General features: G+C 43.4%; 1 protein-coding gene across 2 annotated transcripts in view; it reads left to right on the forward strand.

Moving 5' to 3' along the window:
* The first annotated feature begins 235 nt into the window (after positions 1-235).
* LOC128403916 (T-lymphocyte surface antigen Ly-9-like) overlaps positions 236-26,196 on the forward strand; it is a 28,812-nt gene continuing 2,851 nt past the window's right edge. The window contains exons 1-8 of one of the 2 annotated variants that reach the window (XM_053369089.1): positions 236-698; positions 5,741-6,088; positions 6,557-6,823; positions 9,658-9,702; positions 14,768-14,869; positions 16,264-16,302; positions 20,878-20,927; positions 23,805-23,897. In XM_053369089.1, coding sequence (XP_053225064.1) covers positions 650-698; positions 5,741-6,088; positions 6,557-6,823; positions 9,658-9,702; positions 14,768-14,869; positions 16,264-16,302; positions 20,878-20,927; positions 23,805-23,897 — 993 coding nt within the window. In that variant the 5' untranslated portion in view covers positions 236-649. The remainder of the gene's footprint in view (positions 699-5,740; positions 6,089-6,556; positions 6,824-9,657; positions 9,703-14,767; positions 14,870-16,263; positions 16,303-20,877; positions 20,928-23,804; positions 23,898-26,196) is intronic. The other variant, XM_053369088.1, reaches the window with a different exon arrangement.

Here is a 26,196-nt window from a genome sequence, read left to right on the forward strand (position 1 = left end):
TACAGCATGGGAGAAGTTATGGAATTGGGATTTAAAATTCACAGCATGTTACACGTTGAAAGAAACTTATATGGAAATGATGTACCCTTGGTATTTAGCTTCTAGTAAATTAGCAAAAATGTATGAAATAGGGTCAAATGTATGTTGGAAATGTAAGGGAAAAGAAGGCACCTTCTATCATATGTGGTGGAAATGGTAGTAAAAGAATTTTGGGAAATGTTATGTAATGAGTTGAAAAGAAATGTTTAAAATAACTTTTTCTAAAAAAAACACCCCGAAGCCTTTCTTTTAGGAATTCTAGGTGCTGAAATTCCAAGGGAGCAGAAAAGACTATTTATGTATGCAACCACAGCTGCACGGATGTTATTGCCCCAGAGATGGAAAGAAGATAAAGTCCCTACCAGAGAAGAATGGCAGATTAAGTTGATGGATTATGCTGAAATGGCTAAAATAACTGGAAGAATTAGAAATCAGGAAGGCCAAAATTTTAATAAGGAATGGGGGGAAATTATAATTTATCTTAAAAACAATTGTAAACAGCAAAAATCATTGGAGTGACGTCCTCTACTCAACCTCAAGCCACTCCTTCTTCCTCTACTCAACGAAGTTGCTGCAGCAGGGAACCAGAACGAGAGCTAACGGTAAAAGAATGATAAGCAAGATGTTTTTGCATCTGTGGTTCCTTTCCATATTCATGGGTAAGTCCTGTATTTTTCTTTTTTTACCGTACAGATTCAAAAGAAGACCATGCTTGATGGATGGGGCTTGGGTGTGTAAATGTCACAACAGCTCTTTTATACAAAGACAATTCACAACAGCATAGCTTCCTAGCTATGCTACAACAGTTATCATGTGTGCCAGCCTTCTAATCTTGCTTGCTGCAGAGGGACCGGGAGTGAACTTTAAGGCATATTCTCTCTTCATGGCTTTGTTATGGGCTTAGCAGCCCTCCTATCACATGCGCCAAATTCGCCAGTTGTTAGCACTGCAGTAGAAGGCAGCAGAAGAACAAGCCAAAACTAACAACATGAATTTCAATAGGGACAAATGTAAGGTTCTTCACTTAGGCAGGAAGAACCAGATGTACAAATATAAGGTGGGGAACACCTAGCTTAACAGCAGTACATGTGCAAAGGATTTGGGGGTCTTAAGAGACCACAAGCTGAACATGAGTCACCAGTGCGATGCAGCAGCAAAATAAGCTAATACAATTCTAGGCTGCATCAACAGATGTCTAATGTCTAGCTCAGGGGAACGTGTCTGGAAACCAAGCCTTATGAGGAATGGTTGAGGGAGCTGGGTATATTTCATCTGGAGAAGAGACTACTGAGGGGAGATATGATAGGAATCTTCAGACATCTGAAGGGCTGTCGCATGGAATAGGCTTGTGAGCCAGGACTTGCCTTGCAGAAGCTAAGTGCTGGGTTCTTGTTATATACTAAGCTCAGAGTATATTTCAGTTCTTTTGTCTTTAACAATGCTTTCCACCAGTCACACAATCCAGCATTTCATTGCCTGGTAACAGATATCAAGAGTGTTGAAGAGACGCAGACATTTCCCCCCATGATGTAGAAGTCAACTGTCTAGGCTTGGTCTTAGACATGGGTGAACTTGGTGGTTGCCCAGGGTTTTGAGCTACAGCTTGTCCTTCAGTTAGGTTTAAATGTTTCTGTTTCAAGGTCCACTTTGTTGTCTCTTACATTAGGTAAAAATCAGTGGAACTCAGCATTGCTTAGGGCCAACAGATACTAGAAGCAATATATAAATAATAATACAATGGCTTTAAAAAGTCTACTGGATACCATTTTTTAAATTTATAATTCTCCTGTATTATTTTTAAGGATTACCAAAAAAAGGATATCCTGTCATAAAGAATGATTACCAAAATACAGGAACTGCTGCAAAAAAAAACACATATTAAAAGTAAAACCAAATTGCTAGGCTTAGTCACATGGTTGCTACAGTTCTATATTTTGGGGGCAATGGTAATTTCCAAAGCTAAAAAAAGGAAGACATTTGAAGAAGGTACAGCTTGAGAAACTGCAGTTTATGGTGATACTCTGTCCCTTAAAGACTAGTTCCCCCACTCCATAAAATTTATATGCTGCTTAATTGTGAGGGGGAAACCCTCAAAGCGATTGCGCTGCACCGACTCAGGGCCAACTTCCTGTAGCTGAAGAGGCTGTGTCAAAGCTCAGGGAGCAGAGTTTGCAGCAGGAGGAGTTTTGTGCTGAGCATAAGAAATAACTACTACTAATATTTCTTATTATAAGAAATAATAGATACCTGCAGCTAGGGCAACTTGTCCCAGGCCTTCCTTGGTTCCTGTGCATGAGTGAATGCCTCCAAAAATGTCCAGGCAAGGTGCCACTGGAGAGTTCGATTGCACAAGTAGAGAACTAGGGTGTGTGGATGTAGAAATAGCAAGCCTTCGCTATTTAAAAGTGATCAGGTTGTCTTTTCTTGAACTTTTTGGGTACTTCTGAATAGCCTCTTTCATATATGTAGAGTATCCATTTCTTGAGACTTGAAGGCTGGGCAGTATAAATGTTTTGCCCTAAGAAAGGAAGTCCAGGCAGTATATTTGGTTTAAGCTGAATCAGCAGTAAAGGCATTTCATGCACCAAAATGCTCAGAAATGTTCTGCAATTTCACCCAAGCCTTGCTATTTGGATAGCGCTAGCAAAGGGTCACAATTGTGTACTTGCTGCACTATATTGCAGGAATGATAAAAATCATCATCTCATCTGTGTTGACAACAAATTCTTAACAACATTTACAAGATTATTTAAACCTCTTCTGTCTGCTTGCAGTGAACTGGAATCTTAGGAGAGTTCATTTCAACTTTCATAGTGATTTTTCTTCCAATTTTTGTGGCATATGTATATTCAGGGTGTTCTATATTGACCTGATGCTTGAGGAAAGTTCTTTCAGATGGCTTTGGAGCTTTTATCTTGGTGAATTCAAGAGATGTTAAGTTTTAGACCCAAGCAGGTAAAAACACTAGAAGAACCCACTGAAAGGGCAAATGGGTGGATTCCAAACTGTGCCCACAATACAATCTGATCCAATAAAACAATGAATCCTTTCTCTTATCATCAGAACAGTTGCCTGATGCTTAACTCCCATATAGCACTGTTATAAGCATATATGGGAGTTATATGCTTAACTCCCATATAGCACTGAAAACAGTTTTCTGCATTATCTCAATAAAACTTGCAACAACCCTATAAGGTAGGAATAATTATAACAACATTATCAATGGTAGAGTGCAAGCAAAGACTCAAGGTCAGTCCCCAGCATCTCCAGGGATGGTTGTGGAAGACTCTTTCCTGAAACCCTAGATAACTGCTTCTTTAAAAGAACACCCACTATGCAAAAAATCACTTATCCAAAAACAAGGAATTAGCGCCCACAGCTTCTGTGGTTGAGAACACATCAGAAATTTTTGTCAGTGGAAATTGTTGACTGGCTAGGCGGATGGAAGTCATTGACTCATTAGACACACGCTCAGCTAACGAGCAATTTCCAGGTAATGCATTGTGTTTGTAAAGTGGAACGTGTGTGTAGTACTTCGTGTTGCAATGACTAGCTCCCTCACTGGCCTTGCGTATGTCTTCAGAGGGTTAAAAGGTGGAGCACAGGGAGACGTGCAGAACAGCACAGGCGATTTTGACAGATGGACGCCCCACCCACCTGCCACTCATGTGGTACCATAATTGCAAAATGTGATTGGCAGCTGAGCAGCCCTGCCCACCTGTCAAACTTGGTCCATGAGAATGATCCTGATCTGACTCTTGGGGCCACAAAGATTCCCACCCCTATCTTAGGCTGGGTTTGTTTTTTTACCGATGCATGCTTTTGTAACTGTTTTTTTCTGTTACGATATTCTGGAAACTGCCCTGGGGGTGTTATAATTGGTGCAAGGGAGTCTAAATAACTAGATTGTTTATGCACCATCCCTTTCGTAATGCAGGAATACTGCTTCCTCTTGTCATAGGGCAAGGAGGAAGTGATAAGTTTCCAGTTGAGAAGCACTTTTGTGTAATCACATACTCATTTGGCAACAGTTCTCTTTAACTTGCAAAAGATGAGATTTTAGAACTCTCTCTGTCTCTCTCTCTCTCTCTTTCACACACACACCCACACACACACACACACACCCTTCCCCCTGCCTGCTTCTTTTGTTGCCTGCCTGGGATATTCATTATGGAATTGTTGGCAGTTCGAATCCCCGAGACGGGGTTAGCTCCCGTTGCTTGGTCCCAGCTCCTGCCAACCTAGCAGTTCGAAAGCACGAAGTGCAAATAGATAAATAGGTACTGCTCCAGCAGGAAGATAAACAGTGTTTCCGTGCACTGCTCTGGTTCGCCAGAAGCGGCTTATTCATGCTGGCCACATGAGGCGGAAGCTGTACGCTGGCTCCCTCGGCCAATAAAGCGAGATGAGCGCCGCAACCCCAGAGTCTTCCACGACTGGACCTAATGGTCAGGGGTCCCTTTACCTTTACCTTTACCTAATTTATTTATCACATGACCAGAAGGGCAACCCAAGAGTGGTCCCAAACATCCCCCAGCTTTGCAACTGAAATGCCAAACAGCAGTCCATGGGATGGAGAGGGAGCCCATTTCATTCTTCCCCTCAGGGTCCAACTCAGAAAAACCAATATTACATCTGGTGGTCTTTTAAGACTATGTGACATCTTCACTGTATGGCCCCTGGTTGAATGTGAGCAAAAATAAAGCCCTAACCAAAAAAAGAGAGAGGGAGGGAATACAGATTGGGCTGCAAACTGGAGAAAAGAATATGAAAAGGTGGGGTGATTAGGGAACATCTTAACCTTCACAAGAGTCAGTTTTTCACCCTGAAAATGTAGGCAAGCAAATATTAAAGTCCTCTCCATGTTTATTTCAAAGACTGGCGTGCTCAATTTCAGCAGGCATGGATTGCAGCCTTAAAGGCAAAGGGGAGCCCAGAGGCTGCCAGTGCTGCCACAAAGCCTTTGGCAAACTCAGCCTCAGGGTGCTGTGGGGCTGCATTAATTTCAGTCCGTCCATCCCCACCCCCCTTGGGAGGGCATCACTGGGCTCTGCCATTGGAAGGCAGGCAGCACAGAGCCTTTCAGGGTCTACAAGGACAGTCTGCCACACAGACAATGAACACACATCTTGGGACAGCGCTGGGGAATTGCTGGAGTTCAGTTCCCATCATATGACCACAGGCTTGAGTGTGGAGGCCCAGAATGCCCACCCTGTCTCAGGTTATCTGGGAGTGGGGAGCACTGCTCAGACATCGGGGTGGTGTGCAACAATATCATCCAAGTCATGCTCCCAATCCTATAACAATAATTACATTGTCCTCAAAGGTCCTTTCTGCCAAATGTACATTAACCGTGCTGGGGAGAGCGGAATAAAAAATAAAAAAAGACCAGACAGATCAGTACCCAGCAGATTTTTCAAGGAATCTGCTTTCAGATACTGAAATGGGTTACTGGGATGGTGTGGTACAATTGGGGAAGGGCTGTGGCTCAGTGGTAAAGCATATGCTTTACATGCAAAAGGTCCCAAGTTCAATCCCTGGCAAGTTCCAGGAAGGCTGAGAAAGCCTAGTTGGAATCCAGGAGAGCTGCTGCCTATTAGTGTGGACAATACTAGGCAAGATGGACCAATGGTCAGACTTGACATAAGGCAGCTTCCTACGTTTCTTGACAGTTTCTTCCTTCATTTTCTTGACCATACAGTTTCCTCTGGTGAAGAAAATGCTGAGAAAATTAAAGGAATTCTGGGAGAACCTGCAACTTTCCTGCTGAACACTTTAGAAGAAATCAAAAAGATTTCCTGGGCTAGAACTAAGGAAAAGCAAGCTATTCAAATTTTTGTGACAGCGATTCGACGAAAGGATCCAGAAGAAAGATGTGATCTCACTGACCAAATTCTAGCATATAGAGGGCGGCTGAGTGTCTCTAAGGACTGCAAGACGTTACAAATCAATAATCTAAGTCAAGAGGATTCTGGCCCATACACAGCACAGATCTGGATAGCTGATGACAAAGATCCAATAAGGGAAACCTTTACCCTGATGGCATATAGTAAGTATTCTAAACATTTCAGGCACCCAGGATGGGGCTCTGATCAAAGCATCTTATGCCTTGAACTGGCTTTCATGTAGAGTCACAAATGATAATAGAGCATCTCTCCTTCAGTCCCTGACCCTGTGAAAATAATTTTGGGCCTGCATCCACACCAGGCCCCTTCTGCACTGATGAGGCCTGAAAGGAGAATTAAAATGGTACTTCATACAACACAACATGGAACTCTAATCCAGACCCCCCACAAAAAAAACCACCAGGGTCCTTCCCCATTACTAAGATCTCATATTAACTCAAAATTATGCCTCATTAGCTGTGGCTTAACAGGTTTTTGAGGTGATGGTGCACCCCACAAGAGCTAGAATGGTAGTTTCCTCCTCCCTTTCAATTTATTTGCAACTGCCTTATTTGCCATTTCTGCTAATTATTGCCCTTTTGTATACCATGTCTCTCTCCCTTCCTGTTCAGAGCGTTTATTGAAGGCTGACCTGGAGATTGTCTGTGACCCAAAAGATTATCGTGGTGGGAATGGAACTTTGCAGCTGAACTGCTCTGCAGGCAGCTGGGAAGATGATGCCACATTCAGCTGGGCCTCAGCCAGCATGAGTGAATCCACCGGGAGATCTCTTGTCACCAGGCACAATTTAGAAGGCAATGATTTGAACTTCACTTGCAAAGTAGAGAACCCTGTTAGCAATGCATCCAAGACAGTGTCTTTCCTGAAAATTTGCAGTGGTAAGATTTGCTCTTCATTTTTCTCTTGGCAGAATTATGCCTCTATTTAAGCTAGTCTTGTAGTCCTTTTGTTGATGACATGCTGATCCAGACCTGTGCTTGTCCTCTGCCTAGAAATAGGAATCAGAGCTGTTTTCCACTTCTCCCATGCAGTCTAGGCACGCATCCAGTTTTGCCCTTACCCAGCTGCTATCCCCTGGAAACCCTACTCTTTAGCAATAAATTGGAGCAAATGTTAATCTGGAGAAAATCTGATTGGTGGTTGCTATAATTCATCAATAAAGATCAAGTTTCCTCAGGAGAAAGCAGTGGGGCAAGGGCAAGTCTGATGGGGGCAAAGACTCAGAAAATGCAGCGAAGCCTCCCAACTGGTTTTGCGGAATTAGAAATGTTGAGATGTACCAACAAGAAATTTGCAGTGGTAAACTTTTTATCTATTTAAAAGAAGCCTAGAAAGACAGCTCTCCATTCTTTTTCTATGTAGAGTCATGCCTAGTTTTACAAACCTGTTTGAAGGTGACCCAGCTGGGAGGACTGAGGACACAGGGAAGGTAGCAAAACCTCCATTGTGAAACATTTCAGCCTTGAAGGGATTTGGCTGTTTTAGCTTATAAACAGAAACCCCACAGCAACAATAATTCTGCAACTGGTATGCAACATGACAATGACATACAACAAATGTATTGCAGTGCTAGCATTTGCATAATTCATTTGCTTTTTCTAATCATGGATGGGGCAATGGTTCCCCCACTGATCACAAGTAATCTTAACTAGTCTCCTTAGATTTCACCATGCCTTTGCCCACACATATAATATTAAGGACTAGAAACTTGCTTTTTAAAAATAATAATGAAAGGAATAAATGATCAGAATCTCCATATGGGGAATCTGGAGTTATTTCATTTCTAGAATCACAGAATACGATTTGGTTCAATTCATGTTGGTGCAGGACACTGGTGCACTGTGACAAAGCTGTAATAGGTACTAATCCAGCCTCTGTTTCAAAGCCTCTAACAAATGGGAGTCCACTGCTCATGGGGGATACCAAATTTCCCACAAAGCTTCCCTCCCCCTGCCAAAGGTAAAGATGGAGGATAAAGCCTCTCTCACTAAGCACAGATTAGGGAGTAATATGTCCTCACTACAAGAAGACCTAGCAAATTGACAGCCAATATACCAGAATAAAGAGAACGGAACACTCAAGAGCACTACAGGAAAATAAGTGTGCGGTGTAGCTTGCGAGTGAGTGGGATTCAGCTGCATCAGGGCAAAAAGGGGCAGATCAGCGCCCCCACCACTTCCACCTGTTGGGTTGCCTTGGTGCCTAGGCAGTGGGAGCAGCCAGGGTTTGATAAAGCAGAAACAGGCTCATCTAAGACTCAAGTAGCTCAGCTAAACCAAGCAAGGCGATTACGCTGAAAACGGAAGGAAGTGTGGGTGTTTTACAGTCACACTCACACAAATTTGTGTGTGTATGTGTCATGCATGCAAGAGCGAGCGAGCGAGCGAGTAACTCACTAGCTATCTACTCCCTGGGAGCGGATATTATATCTGTGCTACCTGCAATGGAGGGTGGGGGGTTTACACATGATTCATGCATACCCATTTATAAAGGCCCCTTCCCACAAACAGAAGCTTGGCTGTGACTGCTCTACTCGACAGGCTAGTGAATACGATTAGGGGGCTTATTTTCTTAAGTAACAGAAGAGCTGCGAACGCTGCGACCCTCCACCTGCAAATGGAAATAATGCAGCCAATGCGACACAGGATGTTCACCTAAGATGGGCCCTTTCAGGCCTGGGGGCCAAGTGCAGACACAAGCCTCTCTACCAAGCCCTTAGGAACCTCCCCACACAAAACCAGCCACACACCCCTTCTTCCTCAGGCCACATCCTTCGCTAGCCCTGCTTTGCATCATCCTCGAGGGACTGAAACATGCCCTTCAATGGTGCTTCTTGGGCCACATTCACACCATGCCACTTTAAACAGTTATGGCTTTCCCCCCAAAGCATTCTGGGAGCTGTTGTTTGTGAAGGGTGCTGAGGGTTGTTAGGAGGCCCCAATTCCTCTCCCAGAGCTACAATTCCCACAGTTCCCCATGAAGAGGGATTGGCACTTAAACCACCACACAAAAGCGTAGCTCTGTGAGAGGAATAAGGGCTTTCCCCACAGCTCTCAGTTCCCTCAACAAAATGCAGCTCCCAGAATGCTTTAGGGGAAGCCATGGCTATTGCATACTTGATATGTATGGTGTGAATGTGGCCTTGCTTGCCTAGATGAAGGACAGGGAAGGAGTGTGTGAATCTGTGTAGATGCTTACTCATGTGTAGACCCCATATTTGCAAGCTACACAACAACTCTGGGTCTGTAGAAACCTGCTACATCAACGCTCTTAAGCCTGCATTTTTTTGGCACCAATGTTTTCAAGGTCTGAGGGCTGCCTCTACAGTTTGACAACTCCCTGCTCTTCACACTGATTCCTGGAGGTCCTGCCTGGTTCATTCTCTGAGGACCCTGAGACTGGGTTAGGTCTAGGCTTTAGGCTGACTTGTAGTCAGAAACAAAAAACCCCCAACATTTTATGGCTTTTATTGCAGTGGGGGAGGCCAGGCATTCTCTAAGGCCCTAGCAGAAATCCCAAGAGCTCAAATTGCTGATCAGCATATCCTAACTAAGCAACACAGACACTTCAATGGAACAGTAACGTTCCTTCCAAAGGCAGTTTTCTGGTGCAAGGTGCACAGAACTCTTTTCCCAAATCTTTGCCAATTTGCCTGATCTCTCTTTCCAATCTGCTCTCTCGCACTCGCTCCCTGTCCCATCGGCTCGTGCAGAGCATCAAGAGACGACACCTGGGATGTTGCCCCCCCGGCAGACTGGTGAGCTCCACTCCCTGTTCTTTGTTGTTTGTGCCCCTTCACTTAAATCTTCGAAAAATCTTGTGCTGCCCTCTGTCTCAAGGGGGTCAGTCCCCAGAGCGGGAAAGAGGGTACAAATATCCCCAAGTGAGCCAATTCAGCCACATGTTGTTAGATACAGGACAGGGGCCAGGAGTTAGAATCTCTAGCCAATGTAACTTGTGGTCATGGATAAATGCCTTCCTCAAGATGACATTTACATGGAATCTTTTGTGTCATGCCAGGTGGCATACTGTAATTTTATGGGATAAACTGTAATGAACAATATAGTTAGCTTTTCTGTGCCTTTATGCATAGCCATTGTGTTGGAGTGCTTTGTGTGTGCATGTCCGTTGTTCGTTATTTTAGGTGTGGGGATGGGGGGCGGATACAGTTAAATGCTTGCACAAGAAACAGAAAACTGCATCCGAGAATATTATCTTTCAAATGCAGCCAACTGGTCTGCCTTAATATGCTCAGGAAACAGCAGGCACAGGAGATGTGTTGACATCTCTGATAAAGCTTAGAGCTCAGGCCCTGCGCTATACCATGAAGCTAATTCTGGCATCGCCCAAACAGCTGGGCCACGTGTGTTCCGGGGAGGGGGGTGCAGAGAAGAGTCATATGAGAAGAGGTTAAAGATAAGCTAGCCTGCAGGTTTCCCAAACCTGGTGCCCCCAAACATCTGAGCAGCAGCAGGTCACAGTCCTCCAGCAGGATATTAGCAAAGCAAATATCTTTGCATAAGGGGTGTGTGGGCACCAAATATAAGATACTTCTCCCTCCCCCCACCTCACATGCTCTGCTGAGGAGGGCTGAACCCTGGAGAAAGACATGGCTTCAAGGGAAGTTCCATGTAGAGTACAATATCCGATATGATCCATTATTAGTTAATTTGCCCCATTATACAGCGACCTGAGATAAATTTTTGAAATGCTTGTTGAAAAATGGAAGCAGAAATGCCCCAGAGAAATGGTTCAATTTCATCTGAGTGAGACTGCGTTTTGTAGTAAAAGTGGAGCCAAACCAAATTAGAACAAGGATGTTAGATTTATAGCTGTGAATTGTTTCAGAGACTCTGGGTTTAATCTGAAGTTGGATTAGCTGATCTCCTTTCTCTCTCTCTCGCTTACATCACTGGTATTTGTTATACTACCATTAAAGGTAAAGGGACCCCTGACCATTAGGTCCAGTCGTGACTGACTCTGGGGTTGCGGCGCTCATCTCGCTTTATTGGCCGAGGGAGCCAGCATGACTAAGCTACTTCTGGCAAACCAGAGCAGCACACGGAAATGCCATTTACCTTCCCGCTGGAGTGGTACCTATTTATCTACTTGCACTTTGACGTGCTTTCAAACTGCTAGGTTGGCAGGAGCAGGGACCGAGCAACGGGAGCTCACCCTGTCGCGGGGATTTGAACCGCCAACCTTCTGATCGGCAAGTCCTAGGCTCTGTGGTTTAACCCACAGCGCCACCCACGTCCCTATACTACCATTATGTCTGTATAAATGTATTGACTGCATTATAGTAATCTCCCCGTTAGGTTAACAGTGAATGGGCTACTGTGACCAGCCTATCCCAGTCCAGTAACCTCTGTAGCTGGAAATAGGGACCCTGTGCCAATGAGGCTACTTATGACTTTACTGGCAAAGTGATATCCTGGAGCCCCTCCCAAAAAAACCCCCAAAATGCCTGGTCCTTCAGGGGGCGTGCAGTCCCATCCAAAACAGGTATGGGGAATCACCCACATGCCAGTGTAGCTCCATTTACAGAATGAAAGATTACACAGCAAGAGGCTAGGGTTTTTTTTAATTATTTAATGCTAGTTGTTTAAAAGTCCCAAGGAGATTTAAAATATATTAAGTGATATATTAAGGTTGTTGCAAACCTCTAACACTCTCACTTGTACTGTTAAGTATGAACTATACTGCAGGGGTGCATAACAGAATCTAGGATTTCTCCATTTGTTTCTATGGGGAGCGCTCACTTCCATCCCTGGGGATGCAGTTAGAAATAACTTAGTAGCATGAACCAAGAAATGGCCTATCCAGACAATGAGATGATTCATTCTGTCCTTTCTAGTATCTATGTGTCTCGTTCTTCCCCTTCTTTTTCCACATGTTCTCCATTCCATTCCCCCTCCCACCCAGTTGCCATTTCCCCCCCTCAGTCCAATTAGTCAACATTCTTTGCCAGTGACTTCTCATTGGTTCCACCTGTTGCTTGTTGCTCACTCTGAGCCCCTCTGATTCTCACTGTGAACCCAGCAAAATGGTGGCCTCCATGGAGATTGGTTAGCTCTGTGCCCACCCTCTGTCCCTTGTTGCATCCCCCCCACCCTCCCAAATTGTAATTCTTCTTCATCTCTGTGACTTATACCACATGGGTTCTCTATACCACCACTACTACCAGGAAGAGGGTGTCCATTGGCCAAGCAAGACAAGAGCCTTCTCCTAACCTAGTTAAAAAGGAGGGAGCATTAACTCTTACCTGCCACCACCAAATTACCCCCCTTCAATCTCCAGTTTCCCCTGAGACTCTATTATGCTACATTAAATGCTGTTCCTCACACCCCAGTCTTCAGGCTGGGGTTCCTGTATTTACCCAGGGTTTGGTTTCCTTGGAATGAAGGTCAGTGGAAACCATGGTGTCTTTGGGATATATGATTTTATTTACACATATATGCAACTTCAGCATAGGATGTAAGGACTCACAGCATCAACACCCCCAAAAAATCTTGCTTTCCCATTAGGATTTCAGCGAAGCCCCAAAGCAGAACTTTGGGTCCCGCACAGAACAGACATGCCTGTGTCTCCAGCTTCCAGCATCAGCCAACCATTCTCTCTCACTCTTGCATACACAGCCTCCCTTGGCCTGCTGTTCTCCATCCTTAGGATGACATGGCATCTGACCCAATCATCTCTATGGCACCCTCTTCGAACATGTAAATGGCAGTACTTAATTCATCAGGCAAAGCTATTCCATTAACAAAGGAAGTAACCAGACCAGTTCACCAGGTTTTGCCTTATAGATTTTAACCTGACAATCATGGGATCACAGGTTTGGAAGGGACTTGTGGATCTCGTTCAGACTGACTCTCCCCAACCTATAACAATAGGATAGCACATTTAACATCATGTGCAGTGTTGCCCTAGCAGAATCTGTTGCATGCCCCCAAACCATTTGCAGTGGTACCTCGGGTTACATACGCTTCAGGTTACATACGCTTCAGGTTACAGACTCCGCTAACCCAGAAATAGTGCTTCAGGTTAAAAACTTTGCTTCAGGATGAGAACAGAAATCGTGCTCCGGCGGCGTGGCAGCAGCGGGAGGCCCCATTAGCTAAAGTGGTGCTTCAGGTTAAGAACAGTTTCAGGTTAAGTACGGACCTCCGGAACAAATTAAGTACTTAACCTGAGGTACCACTGTACCTTCTTTGTGCCTATTCCTTACCCTGCATGCCTAGAGAAAGATGATCCATGGACCTTCTTCCTCTGTGTGCTTGCAAGGTTAGCAGGCGATGTCAGTGGGCATTCCATACCACCAGAAAGCCTGCTACAAATGCGAGAAGTGGTATCTTTAGGATATATGGTTCTATTTACACATCTATACAACCTGAACATAGGCAAGAGTGGCTTACAGCATAAACCCCACAACAGATCTTGCTTCCTCATTAGGGCATAGCTGTCAACTTTTCCCTTTTCTTGCGAGGAATCCTATTCAGAATAAGGGAATTTCCCTTTAAAAAAGGGAAATGTTGGCAGCTATGCATTAGGGTTTCACGGGACCCCCAAAGTCCAACACAGAGCAAGACATGTCTCTAGATACCAGCATCAGCCAATTCTCACACACAACTCTCCCAAACACAGCCCCCTCACCTTATCGTTCTCCACCCTAGGATGATCTGGCATTCAGCCAGGTACAGTGGGGGAAAGCCCGCCCATTTGTCTCTATGGCAACGGAGCTTACTTTTTAAAGACGCAAAGGAACTGGCCTGACAGGTTTCAGCAAGGTTCCACCTATAGATTCTAGCCTCCCATACACATGATCACAGGCTTGTAAGGGACCCAGGGTATTATTCCATAACAATACAAAAATGTGTATACTGGGCCAAATTGTGTACAAAAATACATATAGTAAGACTGATGTGCCCTAAAATGCACACAAATGCTTATGCACTGCACTTTTTAAAATTATTGCTATGAGGCAAACAAAAGATTGGAAAAAGAAGAAATTGAGAGAAACCATAATCAACAGAGTCAGCTGTACCTGTGCAGGGTTCACCTGCCAAGCTTTTGTGTGTCATGAAGCATTTAAAAGCAAAGGTGATTTCTCCCTTCACAATGGATGTTATTTTCTTGTTCCACAGCTGTGTTATTTTATGTATTAAATGTCATTATGTGTACTCTATAGTACAAGAATACTTAAAAAAATTTTTTTTAAAGACTTCCAATAAAAAAATGTTGGCACCTTTGCAAAATGGCACCTTATGCCCAAGGGTGGGCCCTTTGTAGACTGGGGGTGTTGGGCTATAATCCAAAGGTGCTGTCAAAGGTTTGAGATGTCACAGCATATTTTTTAGAATAAGTTTTTCTTCTTTGTATGGCAGTTATTTACTTTTATTCAGTGTTTTTTTCTGGAGGGATGGAGGGGTGCGCATACTCCTAAACATTTTGTGAATCTAAGTTTGGCCTCATTGAGGGGCAGTATTTCAGTATGAGTAGGAAAATGAGAGTACCCTAAACATTTTTTTTTAAAAAAAGCACTGCTTGTCCTCCACCTAATTTCATCTGCCACATTCCTTTGTCAGCCTAAATCAGAGGTGGTGGGGGTGTTCTTTTACTTTTTAAAAGCATACGCTAAAGATCAGCTATTACAGTGAATGAGTTACTGACATAAGAATAGGTTTATTCAGAAAAAAAGTTATGCAATTTAAGTAGGCTTAGCAAAGCCCTTGTGAATTAGCTTCAGCAATGTTTTCGCAATTCTATCATTCCTAGTGGAATTACTAAATTATATTGTTTGTTTGTTTGTTTGTTTGTTTAAGAAGACAAACCTATTGGCAGCACCTCTACAGTCATATGGTCTATCTCTGCAGTGGTAGTTGTAATCGCCTGCGCCGGACTTTTTATGTGGTGGAAGAAAAGCGGTAAGGGGTTTCACACAACTATCTGAACCGCTTTAAAATTCCTTGTTGAAAAAGTGAATGAATCTAAACTAAGAGAATCATAGAATTGTAGAGTTGGTCATCTAGCCCTCACAGAGATACAGTTCTCTGGGAAGAAGGATTGATTGTTAAACCACTCAGAGACGTAGCCCTGAGAGAGGCCACTCTTGATCAGTGCCCAGAGCAGTTGACATCCATCAGCCATACATTGGGCTAGTCTCTTTTTATATATATGCAATATAGTTTTACATAGAAATTAACAAGCATAACAATTCAAAAAGAAAAAGGAAACAAAAAGAAAAGGTTCTCTCGAACCTTCAGACCTCCCACCCTCCCTCCCTCCCTGGGTTCCATTTCTAAATTTTATTCCTGCATCTATTAAATATCCATAGCATCCAAAATTCTTGTTACTTTACAAGTGTCATTGTAATTCCTGCCAATGGTTTCATCTGTTTACAGTGGTCTCTCAAATATGTTTAAAAGTTATTCCAGTCTTTCACAAATATTTGGTCTTCCTGGTTTCTGATCTTTCCCATCAATCTTGCCATTTCGGCATATCCCACCAGCTTGGTCTACCACTCAGTACTTTTTCTTCTTTCCATCTCTGGGCTAAGAGCATCCTTCCTGCTGTTTGCATACATAAACAATCTTTTCTTTTGGTAGTTCCACACCTATGATTCCTAACAGAAAAGCTTCTGGGTTTTTTAAACAAAGGTTATCTTAAACATTTCCCCCCCAATTCATTATATATCATTTCCTAGAAAGCTTTTACCACCCCACATGACCACTACATATGATAAAAAGTACATTCCTTCCTTTTGCATTTCCAGCACACATTTGAACTGGTTCTATACATCTCAATCCACCTGCTGACCCCATTGAGCCATATGCAGTCTGACTAGGGGAAGCAGCGAAGTCCCTGCGATTGGTACAATCAGCGCTTGGATTTGCGGGTGGCACAGTCCCCGGGGGAACAGGGAAAGTCTTCCTCTCCTTTTCTGCCTAAGTGTGAAAGTGCTGTCCCTGCTAGGGTTGCCAGCTCTTTTTACCAGACCTTGCTCCTCTCCCCGTTGCATCTCCTTGCTCTGCAGATAGTGAACAGCTTTACTGGCTGGTATCTGTGTCCAACATACGATAGCAGACCAAGCAGGATTTTCTTTCACCCTGGTCAATTGGCATCACTTACCAACAAAGGGATAGTTGTACAAAGCTCAGTGCTACTTGGCACCAGTGGCTATTCCACAGGCTCCTGCATGAAAAACAGCCCTGCAGCAAATTGCTGAAGGGAGGGAAAATCAGCATTAAGACATCTGTGCCTGCTTTTGTTCTGCTCACTTCCCCTTTTTCACTTTGTTTTTTTTTTCCCCTTTCCAAAGGTTCCCACAGGAAACAGCTAGATTCTGCACGTCAGTCAGGTAAAACAGCCGTCCCTTCCTGCTTTGACAGTGCCCATCCGACCCCTATAGGAAAAGCGGGCAATTCCTCTTCTCATGATCCTAGAATTTGTAGTCATCCCATGTGAAATAGATTTGCAGAAGATTCAGGACAGGCAGACAAAGGATAGTGCTTTGCCGCAAAATGCCTAATTACCGTATTTTTCGCTCTATAAGACGCACCAGACCACAAGACGCACCTAGTTTTTGGAGGAGGAAAACAAGAAAAAAAATATTCTGAATCTCAGAAGCCAGAACAGCAAGAAGGATCACTGCGCAGTGAAAGCAGCAATCCCTCTTGCTGTTCTGGCTTCTGGGATAGCTGCGCAGTCTGCATTCGCTCCATAAGACGCACACACATTTCCCTTTACTTTTTAGGAGGGGAAAAGTGCGTCTTATAGAGCAAAAAATACGGTAATTCATGTCTTTCACTGGGCTAGTGGCTACTAGGAGGGGATTAAGCAAATTCCTGGAGGCAGCCTATCTCTGAATCCCTGTTGCTGAGGGTCAGGGGTAGGCAGAGGGCTGTCGCACCCATGGCTTGTTCACGGGCTTCCCATAATGTGCATCTGGTTGGCCACTGTGAGAACAGGATGTTGGATTAGACGGGCCTTTGGCCTGATCCAGCAGCCTGCTTCTTAGGTTCCTTGGAGTGCCTAGAATAATTGTGGAGGAGTGGTGCAGCAGGCTTTTGCAACTGGTCTCTGCACACTTCAGCCAGTCCGTTTAAACTTGCTCTCGTTTCTATCAAGTGGGACAGTTTCAAAGCACGCTTTTTTGCTTTGAGCAGCGAACAATTAATAGATGTGATGATCGGCGATGTAGACTTTCAATCCCAGGTTGAAATATGTCTCCTAATTACTTGGCAGGTGGTGCTACAGATCCCTGAGTGAGGCGAGGGGCCCTCTGCACACACACGCACCCCTCCAGCTTTTCCCCAGAGCCGGCTACGAGTTTCTGCACACTGTTTGAAACAGGATGTCCCCACCACCCCGCTGCCACCTTCCCTGTCTGACTCGGTGCTCCCTTGCTCCCTCACAGCATGCACCCCCTTCTCCTTTTGCCGTCCCACTGGCAGGAGCTGAGTGTGACTCTCTTGGGCTCCTGTTAAACCTGCCAGTCACAGTGTTGAACTAGGGCTAGGGAAACCCAGGTTCAAATCACCCCTCTGCTCACATTGCGCCGTTCGGTATCTTTTGACTAACCTACCTCACAGGGTTGTTGTGAGGAGAAGATGGAAATATTTTTTTATTGTTAATGGCAACAACCATGATAAAATGCAACAGCTGGTGCTCTGCTCCTTCCCTCCCTCCCTCCCTGCCCCAGTACCAATGCTTTCACTGGGTTTCTGAGGGAATCACCCACTTCCTCCTCGAAGTTGAGTGTGACACTTATCTCTGCTGTGGGTCCTGACTGGTGTGTGACTACACTGTCCACTGACCACCAGCCCTCCTTATTCAGGCTGCAGCATTTTGCCAGTTAATCAGTTTAAAAAGTCTACGGATCAGCTTCAAAAGTGCCCTAAATTAATTGGATATCTGATCATTTTGAACCAACGCTGTACAACAACACCTTAGAATTGGCATCCCCTCTTGCCTTCCCTCTCTACCTGCACACATGGGAAGGCCTCTGCTAAGATGGTGACACTTTTGAGACCCGTGTGTGTGTGTGCATCCTCTAATGGCAAGGGCTTTCCCTGCTTTCAGTAGTGTTCTATTTATGTGCAGATTTAATGAAACATCATTTGATTAATCAACTAACTACTATTCTGGAAGTGATTGCTCTTTGTTTTTCTTGACAATAAGCAACTAACATGATTAATCAACTAAAGAGTCCTTTAATCAGATGACAGCTCTGTTCCCTAATTTGCTCAGTTAGGCCCCATCCGAGAGGGTCTTATACCATCCTTGGGCCAGGATCACCACTCAGTACACACACAAACGCAAGCTTCCTTTCCCCCCCCCTTTTTAAATTAATTTTCCAAATTTTTAAACAAACAAACATAAATCATGACTGAACTTGGTCCAATCTTAGTATCATTGTTAAATGACTTCCTCAAATTCCCTTGACTGAATTTCATTATATATCATTGTAACGGTTTTCCAAGATAATATCTCATAAAATTTACTTAATCCTCTTAACATCTTTATCTCTTTTCATCTTAACTTTAACATGTTGTTATGTAACTTCACATATTTAAATCCTTAGCCTAGCTGTTATTTTGCAAGTGTTTCTATTTAATTTATCTTAGCATATTTAGATAAATTTCAAACACAACGCAAGCTCTTATGCATTAGCTGAAGGCTCTTTGCCTCTCATTAGAACTGACAAGGGAAAACTGGAAACTGACAGAATTTCACGCTTGGCAACTGACTCCCTCTTGTCTTTTGCCATCAACTGGATAGCTCAGTTGGCTAGAGCATGGTGCTGATAATGCCAAGGTTGAAGGTTCAGTCCCCGATCTCCAATGTTCTTCTTAGTTGTTTTTGGTCATTCCTGGGATGGCTCAGTTGGTAGAGCATGAGACTCTTAATTTCAGGGTTGTGAGTTTGAACCCCACATTGAGCAAAGGATTCCTGCAATGCAGGAGGTTGGACCGTTAGGGGTGGCCCAAATGGCCCCTTCCAACTATACAATTCAGTTCATATGTTGAGAATGTACAATGGGGAGAATCCATACTTGCATTCCTCTCACACAGTGACTCCTGAGTATGTGTGCTTCAGGGCTCTGGGATGTGAAGGAGAGGAAAGAAAGAGAAAAAAATTACCTACGTACTTAATTTCTAGAGAAATGTTTGGGTATTTTTTTACCTGGAAAGGTGATATGTCATGAGTGCTTATGTGTTTTAAAATGTTTTTTTTTACATCTTATTAGTGTTTTTTAAATGATTTAAATAGGTTTTTATTTTATTGTATTGTTTTGCTACTTTGTGGTTTGCCATCCTGTGCAGTAGAAATTTTAATAATGATGATGATGAATGAAGAAGTGCTCTGCTTAGAAAGGACTAATACTAAAAGTAAAGTACAAGTAAAAGAAGTCTTTTTAAACCAAACTTCGTGCAAGCAAGGTGGGTCATATCCAACCAAGTTCTACTTAGAGTAGGCCCATAAAAATTAATGGACATGAGTAACTTAGGTCCCTTAATTTTAATAGGTTTACACTGAGTATGGCTAACATTGGATGCAACCCACATGACTTGCTATTTGTGATGCTACAGGTGTTGTCCAGTAGGTGCCTGCGAGAGTTCCTCCATTGCCTTAAAATGAGACCTGGAACAATTTTGCCCTCCTCTTGGTAAAATACATGTAGAGGTGAAAATACAGTGTCTGCCTTCCAGGAACAGAATCCAAGTATGGGTGAATGCAGCCAATGGAGGCAGATGCTCTCAAGGAAACGGGGTGGGGGGGGAGAGAGAAGTAGAAAGTATGAATACAGAGCAAAGGCAGAAATTAAAACAAATGGCAATACAAAACGCTTGATTAACAAAAGTGAACATTAATTTGGAATGTACAGAAACTTCAGTAAGAAGAAAAGACTAGACACTCAAATCTATAGTAAAAGTGAACAATCTTTCCAGTGATGTAAATAATGCAGTTTTATGAAGAATGTGAATTTTATAGAGGGAAAACCCAGAGAAAGTCCATTGCTGCCGGGCTTTTTGACTGAAAGCTGTGAATTTTGTACAGTATAAACCCCCTAAAACTACTATTCTGGAAATGATTGCTCTTTTCTCTTGTTTTTCTTGACAATAAGCAACAGATTGGTGCAGACGTGTTTGTAGGTTTTAGAACAAAATAATTTTCTCTCTCTACCACAAATTTAAAGTTGGTTTAAATGACTTTGGATTCATTCAAAGGACCCTGGGACCTGTAGTTAGATTTGCTGAGGCCTTTTTATGAAAGGTGCCTGACCATTCAATGAAGCTACTTTTCCCAGGATTCCTTGGTTTATGTCCATAACAGTGATGGAGGATTTTAAACTGGTTTACATCTGCAACATAAATAATCTCCTATGGAGGATTTTGCATTTATGTTCCTTCCCTGTTTTGTGATTGTGTGTGTGAAATAAAAAAATATATGATTAAACTGCAAAGCTTATTGATTGGCTCTTTCTGCTTACATTTAACATTTTTGCAATTTTTCTTTTTTGCAAAAACTAATCTGCTTCTTGATGTTTCTCCTGTGCTCCTCTTTCCTAGCATTTAACAGCATTTTAAAAACTAAATCTTAAGATACATTTTCTAATGGATTATCAACACATTAATCAATAGCCAGTGCCTCAGCTGACAACTCCAAATTCACTGATGAGAGTCCTTCAGAAACACAGAGAAAATAAAAGAAAATGACTTTCTCTTGGGCAGATCTATCCTCTTTCATTTGCAAGACCAAACAACAAAGGTGGCCAGAAAGAGAGACCTATCTGCCTAGAGACTAGACAATTACTGTAGTAATTAGAATTTGTGAGCTCCTTGGAAGGGCTATAAGAAGAATCATAATTAAAGCATATCTGAATGGGGTGGAGGCCCATTCAGTTAACATACATGATTTCTCTTTGCAGAATCCAAAGAGTGCCACACTGTTTATTCTCAAATTGAAAACATTCCCCAGGTAAGTTCCATTGAGCCAACTGAGCCACGGAGAGATTTTCCACTCAAGTGGTATGTACACGTTAAGGGGTTAAAATGTAGCAAGGCTGTTTTTCCTGTCAGCATTTCCATTTGATTTTGCAAATCCTGGTACACAGCATCACGGTTTGATGCGTTTCCACTTGGCCCACTGTCTGTCCATGTTTCACCTCAACAAATCCCCTAGTGATCATCTTCCTGTGTCTGCATCCAAGAGCACCTTGGGATTTACTCCCAAGTAAGAGAGGACACGGGTGGCGCTGTGGGTTAAACTACAGAGCCTAGGACTTGCTGATCAGAAGGTTGGCGGTTCGAATCCCTGCAATGGGGTGAGCTCCCATTGCTCGGTCCCTGCTCCTGCCAACCTAGCAGTTTGAAAGCCCGTCAAAGTGCAAGTAAATAAATAGGTACCACTCCGGCGGGAAGGTAAACGGTGTTTCCGTGCGCTGCTCTGGTTCTCCAGAAGCGGCTTAGTCATGCTGGCCACATGACCCAGAAGCTGTACGCCGGCTCCCTCGGCCAATAAAGCGAGATGAGCACCGCAACCTCAGAGTCTGCCACGACTGGACCTAACAAGTCTATGTGAACACATTACAGAACTGCAGCTTAAACTCTTTCTTCGTCCCTCTTCTGACTGGCGCACACACACTGCCTGGTTTTAAAAGAGGATTGCACAAATTTGTGGAAGAGGAAGCTATTGATGTCTACTAGCCACAATGGCTATGCTCTCCCTCCACCATCAGAGGTGAGCCACTGGCCAGATGCTCACTTGGTCCAGCATCCTGTTCTCACGGTGGCCGAACAGATGACTGTGGGAAACCCACAAGCAGCATTTGAGCACAAGAGCAATTTCCCCTCCTGCGGTTTGCTAGCAGCTGGTTTCCAGAAGCATTGCTGCCTCTGAACATGGAGGTGGAGCACAGCCATTGTGGGAGGGTTGTTCATGAGTTCCACTGTACCTGCTTGGAGATCCCAGATTTGCTTCTTCTCAAAGTGAGTGGAAGGAGACAGGTCGACACCCCTCTCCCCACATTCTTGTTTGCAGAGACTGGTGAGCAGAGATTAGCATGTCTTCCCCCTCCCCGTTGTTTCAGTCCTACCTACCAGTTAGTAAGCTGCATCGAATTCCATGGGGCTTTCTTCTGAGTAGACACAGGTAGGATTGCAGTAGGCAGGCGGTGGGTGGGTGGGTCGTGTGGGGTGCTCCTTCATGACACAACCACCCCTGACGCCGGAAATGTAGGACCACCATCCCCAGGAAACAGTTCCAACTTTATACTCCTGGGATTCACCACTCAAACACTTTTGAAACGAGAGCGAAACTGGCTTTAGAACTGCTTCAAAGCATAGCATTTCAGAATTAAACCAGCAGATTGTTGGTACCGTAACTTCATGTGTGCCTGGTTCAAAAGAATGGGTGTGAATGCACTGAAGGGTAATGCATTCTGATGATCAGAGCACATTGTTTTGAACTGGATCAGGTGCACCCTTGGTTCACTGAGCTCAGTCTTGTAGACACCAGCCTTTCCCAAACGGTGTCTTCCAAATGTCCTAATGGGAGCAGTTGAGATTTGTGGTCCGAAACATCTGGAAGGTATCAGGTCAGTGAAGGCCAATCATTGCCTGGCAGCATCTCTCCAAGGTCTCAGTGCCCACGTTATGGTCCTGCCCATCACTGTTGATCCTGTAGACCAGGGACGTCCAACTCCCAATAGACTGTGATCTACTCACAGTATAAAAAAACTGGCAGTGATCTACCCATCGTTGGACCAAAGAAGTTGGAAGTTCTTGAACTTTTTTTAGGAAGCCAAAGTTGCAGAGCTTTTTGGGGGGGGAGGAGATCGCTGAGGGGCCAGAGATCTACCAGGATCCACTGGAAAGCTACCTGTTGGACATGTGCCACCATCCCCCCCAACCCTCTCCTACAGTGAACATGATGAGTAGTAAATGATAACTACAATGGAATTCAAAATGGGGGCAAGGTTTCAAAAGCAAATAAGCCCTGAGCACAACTCAGTAGTAGTTGATCATGCTTAAAATACCAGCAACATGTTCACACCTTTTTGCTGGGTTGGTCTCTTGAGGACTGAAGACCTGTGAGGAGGTGCTTCAGTGCTTCCGAAAGATCTCAGGCATGGACTTCGAAACACTCATTCTCTCACATTTGCTTACATCAATACCATATTCTTGAAAAAAGTCAGTGGAAACTGTGGGTGGAGCCAGTCTCTCAAGGTATTTTTACTTTCCTAAGGGGTGGGTAGGGGAAGTGTTAGTTTCTATTTCACAAGTATTTTATCAAAAAATTAAAACCACGTTCTTAAAAGCTCAGAAACGTGTGATGTGTATCTGATTTTACTTTGCTCCACAAATGAGGATTTTAATCATCGCATCCACTTTGCAAAAAAAAAGACCCCCCAAAAAAGACCACATAGCTTGAGAATTTCCATTCACACCATATTTTAGTCACCAAAATTCAATAAACATCTGCATGGCCTTTTAAAAAAAATTATAAGTGACTTTTGGCTTCATTTCTGGCCACATCCATGGCTTATATCCCAGAATTCCTTGCATGCTCCTCCCGGATCACAGAGGCCAAACAGGCAATGATTACATAGTTCTTTGGGCTGCTCTATCCACTTCTTTAGTGGACTGGAGGGGGGAAAGTCTGACTTTTTAAAATACAACAGTTAATACGGATAGTTTAGGGATAATTTACCCCCTTGGTGGTAAAGCCATCATAACAATGTCCTGCTTATCCCTCTTGTCACCTTTATTATTATTATTATTCTTAATTAAATTTATTCCAACCCACAATATCACAGGCACCAGTAAACGTTGCGGCTTTCTCTTCCACTCACAGAATTCCCCATCGGAAACCCAACAGCGGAGAGGACCAAAGGCGAAAAAGGATGTGCCCCAGACCATCTACACCACAGTGCACCTCCCCAAACAGGTAGGAAGCTGCTACCATCCATCTACATTAGAAGAATGGAGCTTCAGACCTGAAAATATTGGTACAGAAAACAGGAAATTTGGAAATTCATTTTAAAATAAGAAACTAGTTGTAGTTGACGTACAAGTACAATGTGTCCCAAATGGAACTGACTCCAGTTCATGGTTGTCCCGTTACAAAATGAATGGGTTTGGTTCGTGTCCAGTTCATAGTTCAATTCACGGTTTGTTCAAATGTTCCTCAGCAATTTCTTTTCAGCTTTCAGAATGTTATGAGCATCTGCGGTGAAGTGTAAAATACGCTTAAGACTGAGGAAACATCAAAACGCCTACACAGTGGAATGTGAAGCGTTACTTTTATTTCCCCCAGCCGTAACATTCTTTGAGCTTAAAGGTCGAAAGAATATAAAGAGCAATTTTTTAAAGAAAAAAGTAAGATAATGAACGGTTTCTAGTTCATCTTCAAGTACAAAGTTCTACCTCAAAATGGACTTAGTTCATGTTCTAGCTGGTGGGAACTGCTTTTAGCTCAAAGCTTTTTGAATTAATTGGGTAAATTGGTCAGGCCACCCTTGTAGTCCTGTCTCCCGTTCTGGCAAGCTGGAACGTGTGCCAAGGAGGGCAACCAAGATGATCAAGGGTCTGGAAACCAAGCCATATGAGGAACGGTTGAGGGAGTTGGGTATGTTTAACCTGGAAAAGAGCAGACTCAGAGGACATGTGATAGTCATCCTCAAATATCTGTCACAAGACAGATGGTGCAAGCTTGTTTTCTGCTGCTCCAGAGGGGAGGACCTGAACCGTTGGATTCAAATTACAAGAAAGGGAATTTTGACTAAACCTAAGGAATAACTTTCTGATATTAAGAGCCGTTTGACAGTGGAACTTTGTAAAGTGATGGACCTTCATTAGAGGTTTTTAAGAAGAGGTTGGATGGCCATCTGATTCTTTAGCTGAGATTCCTGCCTGGCAGGTGGTTGGGCAAGATCCGCAGGGTTCCTTCCAGCTCCACAAATCTATGACTCTATTATTCATTCCAAGCACTGCAGCAAACTGAGGGATTGTGTCCTGATTACAGGACTGGACTTCGCCTCATCTCTGCTATGATTTCAGATTAGATGATTCAGAGCGCAGAGATAGGGACTCAGGAAGCTGCCTTATATCAGATCAGACCATTGGTCTATTTAACTCAGTACTGTCTACAATTAGTGGCAATGATTCTCCAAGGTCTGAGGCACAGGATATTCCCAATGCTACCAGTGATGTCAAGAATTGTACATGGGGCCTTCTGAGTGCACAGCACCAGCAAGTATTCTACAAATGAGCCAAGGGCCTTCCCCAAAGATGCACAAGGGCCTCTTCCTTCCTGTCCTACATGAAAAACCCACTGCAAAAATTGTCTTGCCCCTGAAAAGTTCCCCTGAAAGCTGCATACTTTCTGCAAATGGCATAGAATTTCTTGGCATTAGAAATGTGGTCTAATAACAATACAGACCATTTTATTAGTAATTAGCAATGGGACTTTTTAGTTTAGACAAAGAGCAAGTAAGAGGTGGCATGATAGAAATTCACAAAACTATTCATGGCCTGGAGAAAGCGGATAGGGAAAGCATTTCCCCCCTCTCTCATAATGCTAGAACTTGCAGACATCCACTGAAGGTTGGAAGATTCAGGACAGACAAAAGGAAGCACTTTTATTTTTTAAAATTTATTTAGAATTTTATTTATTTATTAAAGTTCTTATGTTACATCAGTAAACATCATATTATATCACAAGGCTTATTATACTATAATTTTCAACATGTATACAAAGTTTATATACTAAGAAAGGAAAAAAAGAAAAAGAAAAAACAAGGACAAAGAACTTTTCCAAAATCATATATACTTTGGACTTCCTCTTTATCCCGTTGTATACTCCTTTTTTTACAAATGAATGTACTCTTCTTATTGTATATTTCTTTACATTTTATCCAATACATTCCTATATCAATATGTACCCTTGGTCTTATTTCTCAACTCAGTCTCTCTCCAATGCCAATCGAATGCTAGCATAGATAGTGAACCTTGACTGTATTGTTGAATATATATCTTATGTCTAGCCCACTTTTCCATAATTTTTTGTTTTGAAAGGAAGCACTTTTAAATGCAGCACAGAAACCGTGGAACTCCCTCCAGCAGGAGCCAGTGATGCCGCCAACTTGGGTGGATTAAAAAGAGGATTAGACCAATTCATGGAGGACTAGGTTATCAAGAGCTACTTGCCATGATGGCTCGGCTCTGCCTCCAAAGTCAGAGGCAGT

This window comes from Podarcis raffonei, chromosome 16, assembly GCF_027172205.1.
Source record: "Podarcis raffonei isolate rPodRaf1 chromosome 16, rPodRaf1.pri, whole genome shotgun sequence".
NCBI classification, from domain to species: Eukaryota; Metazoa; Chordata; class Lepidosauria; order Squamata; family Lacertidae; genus Podarcis; species Podarcis raffonei.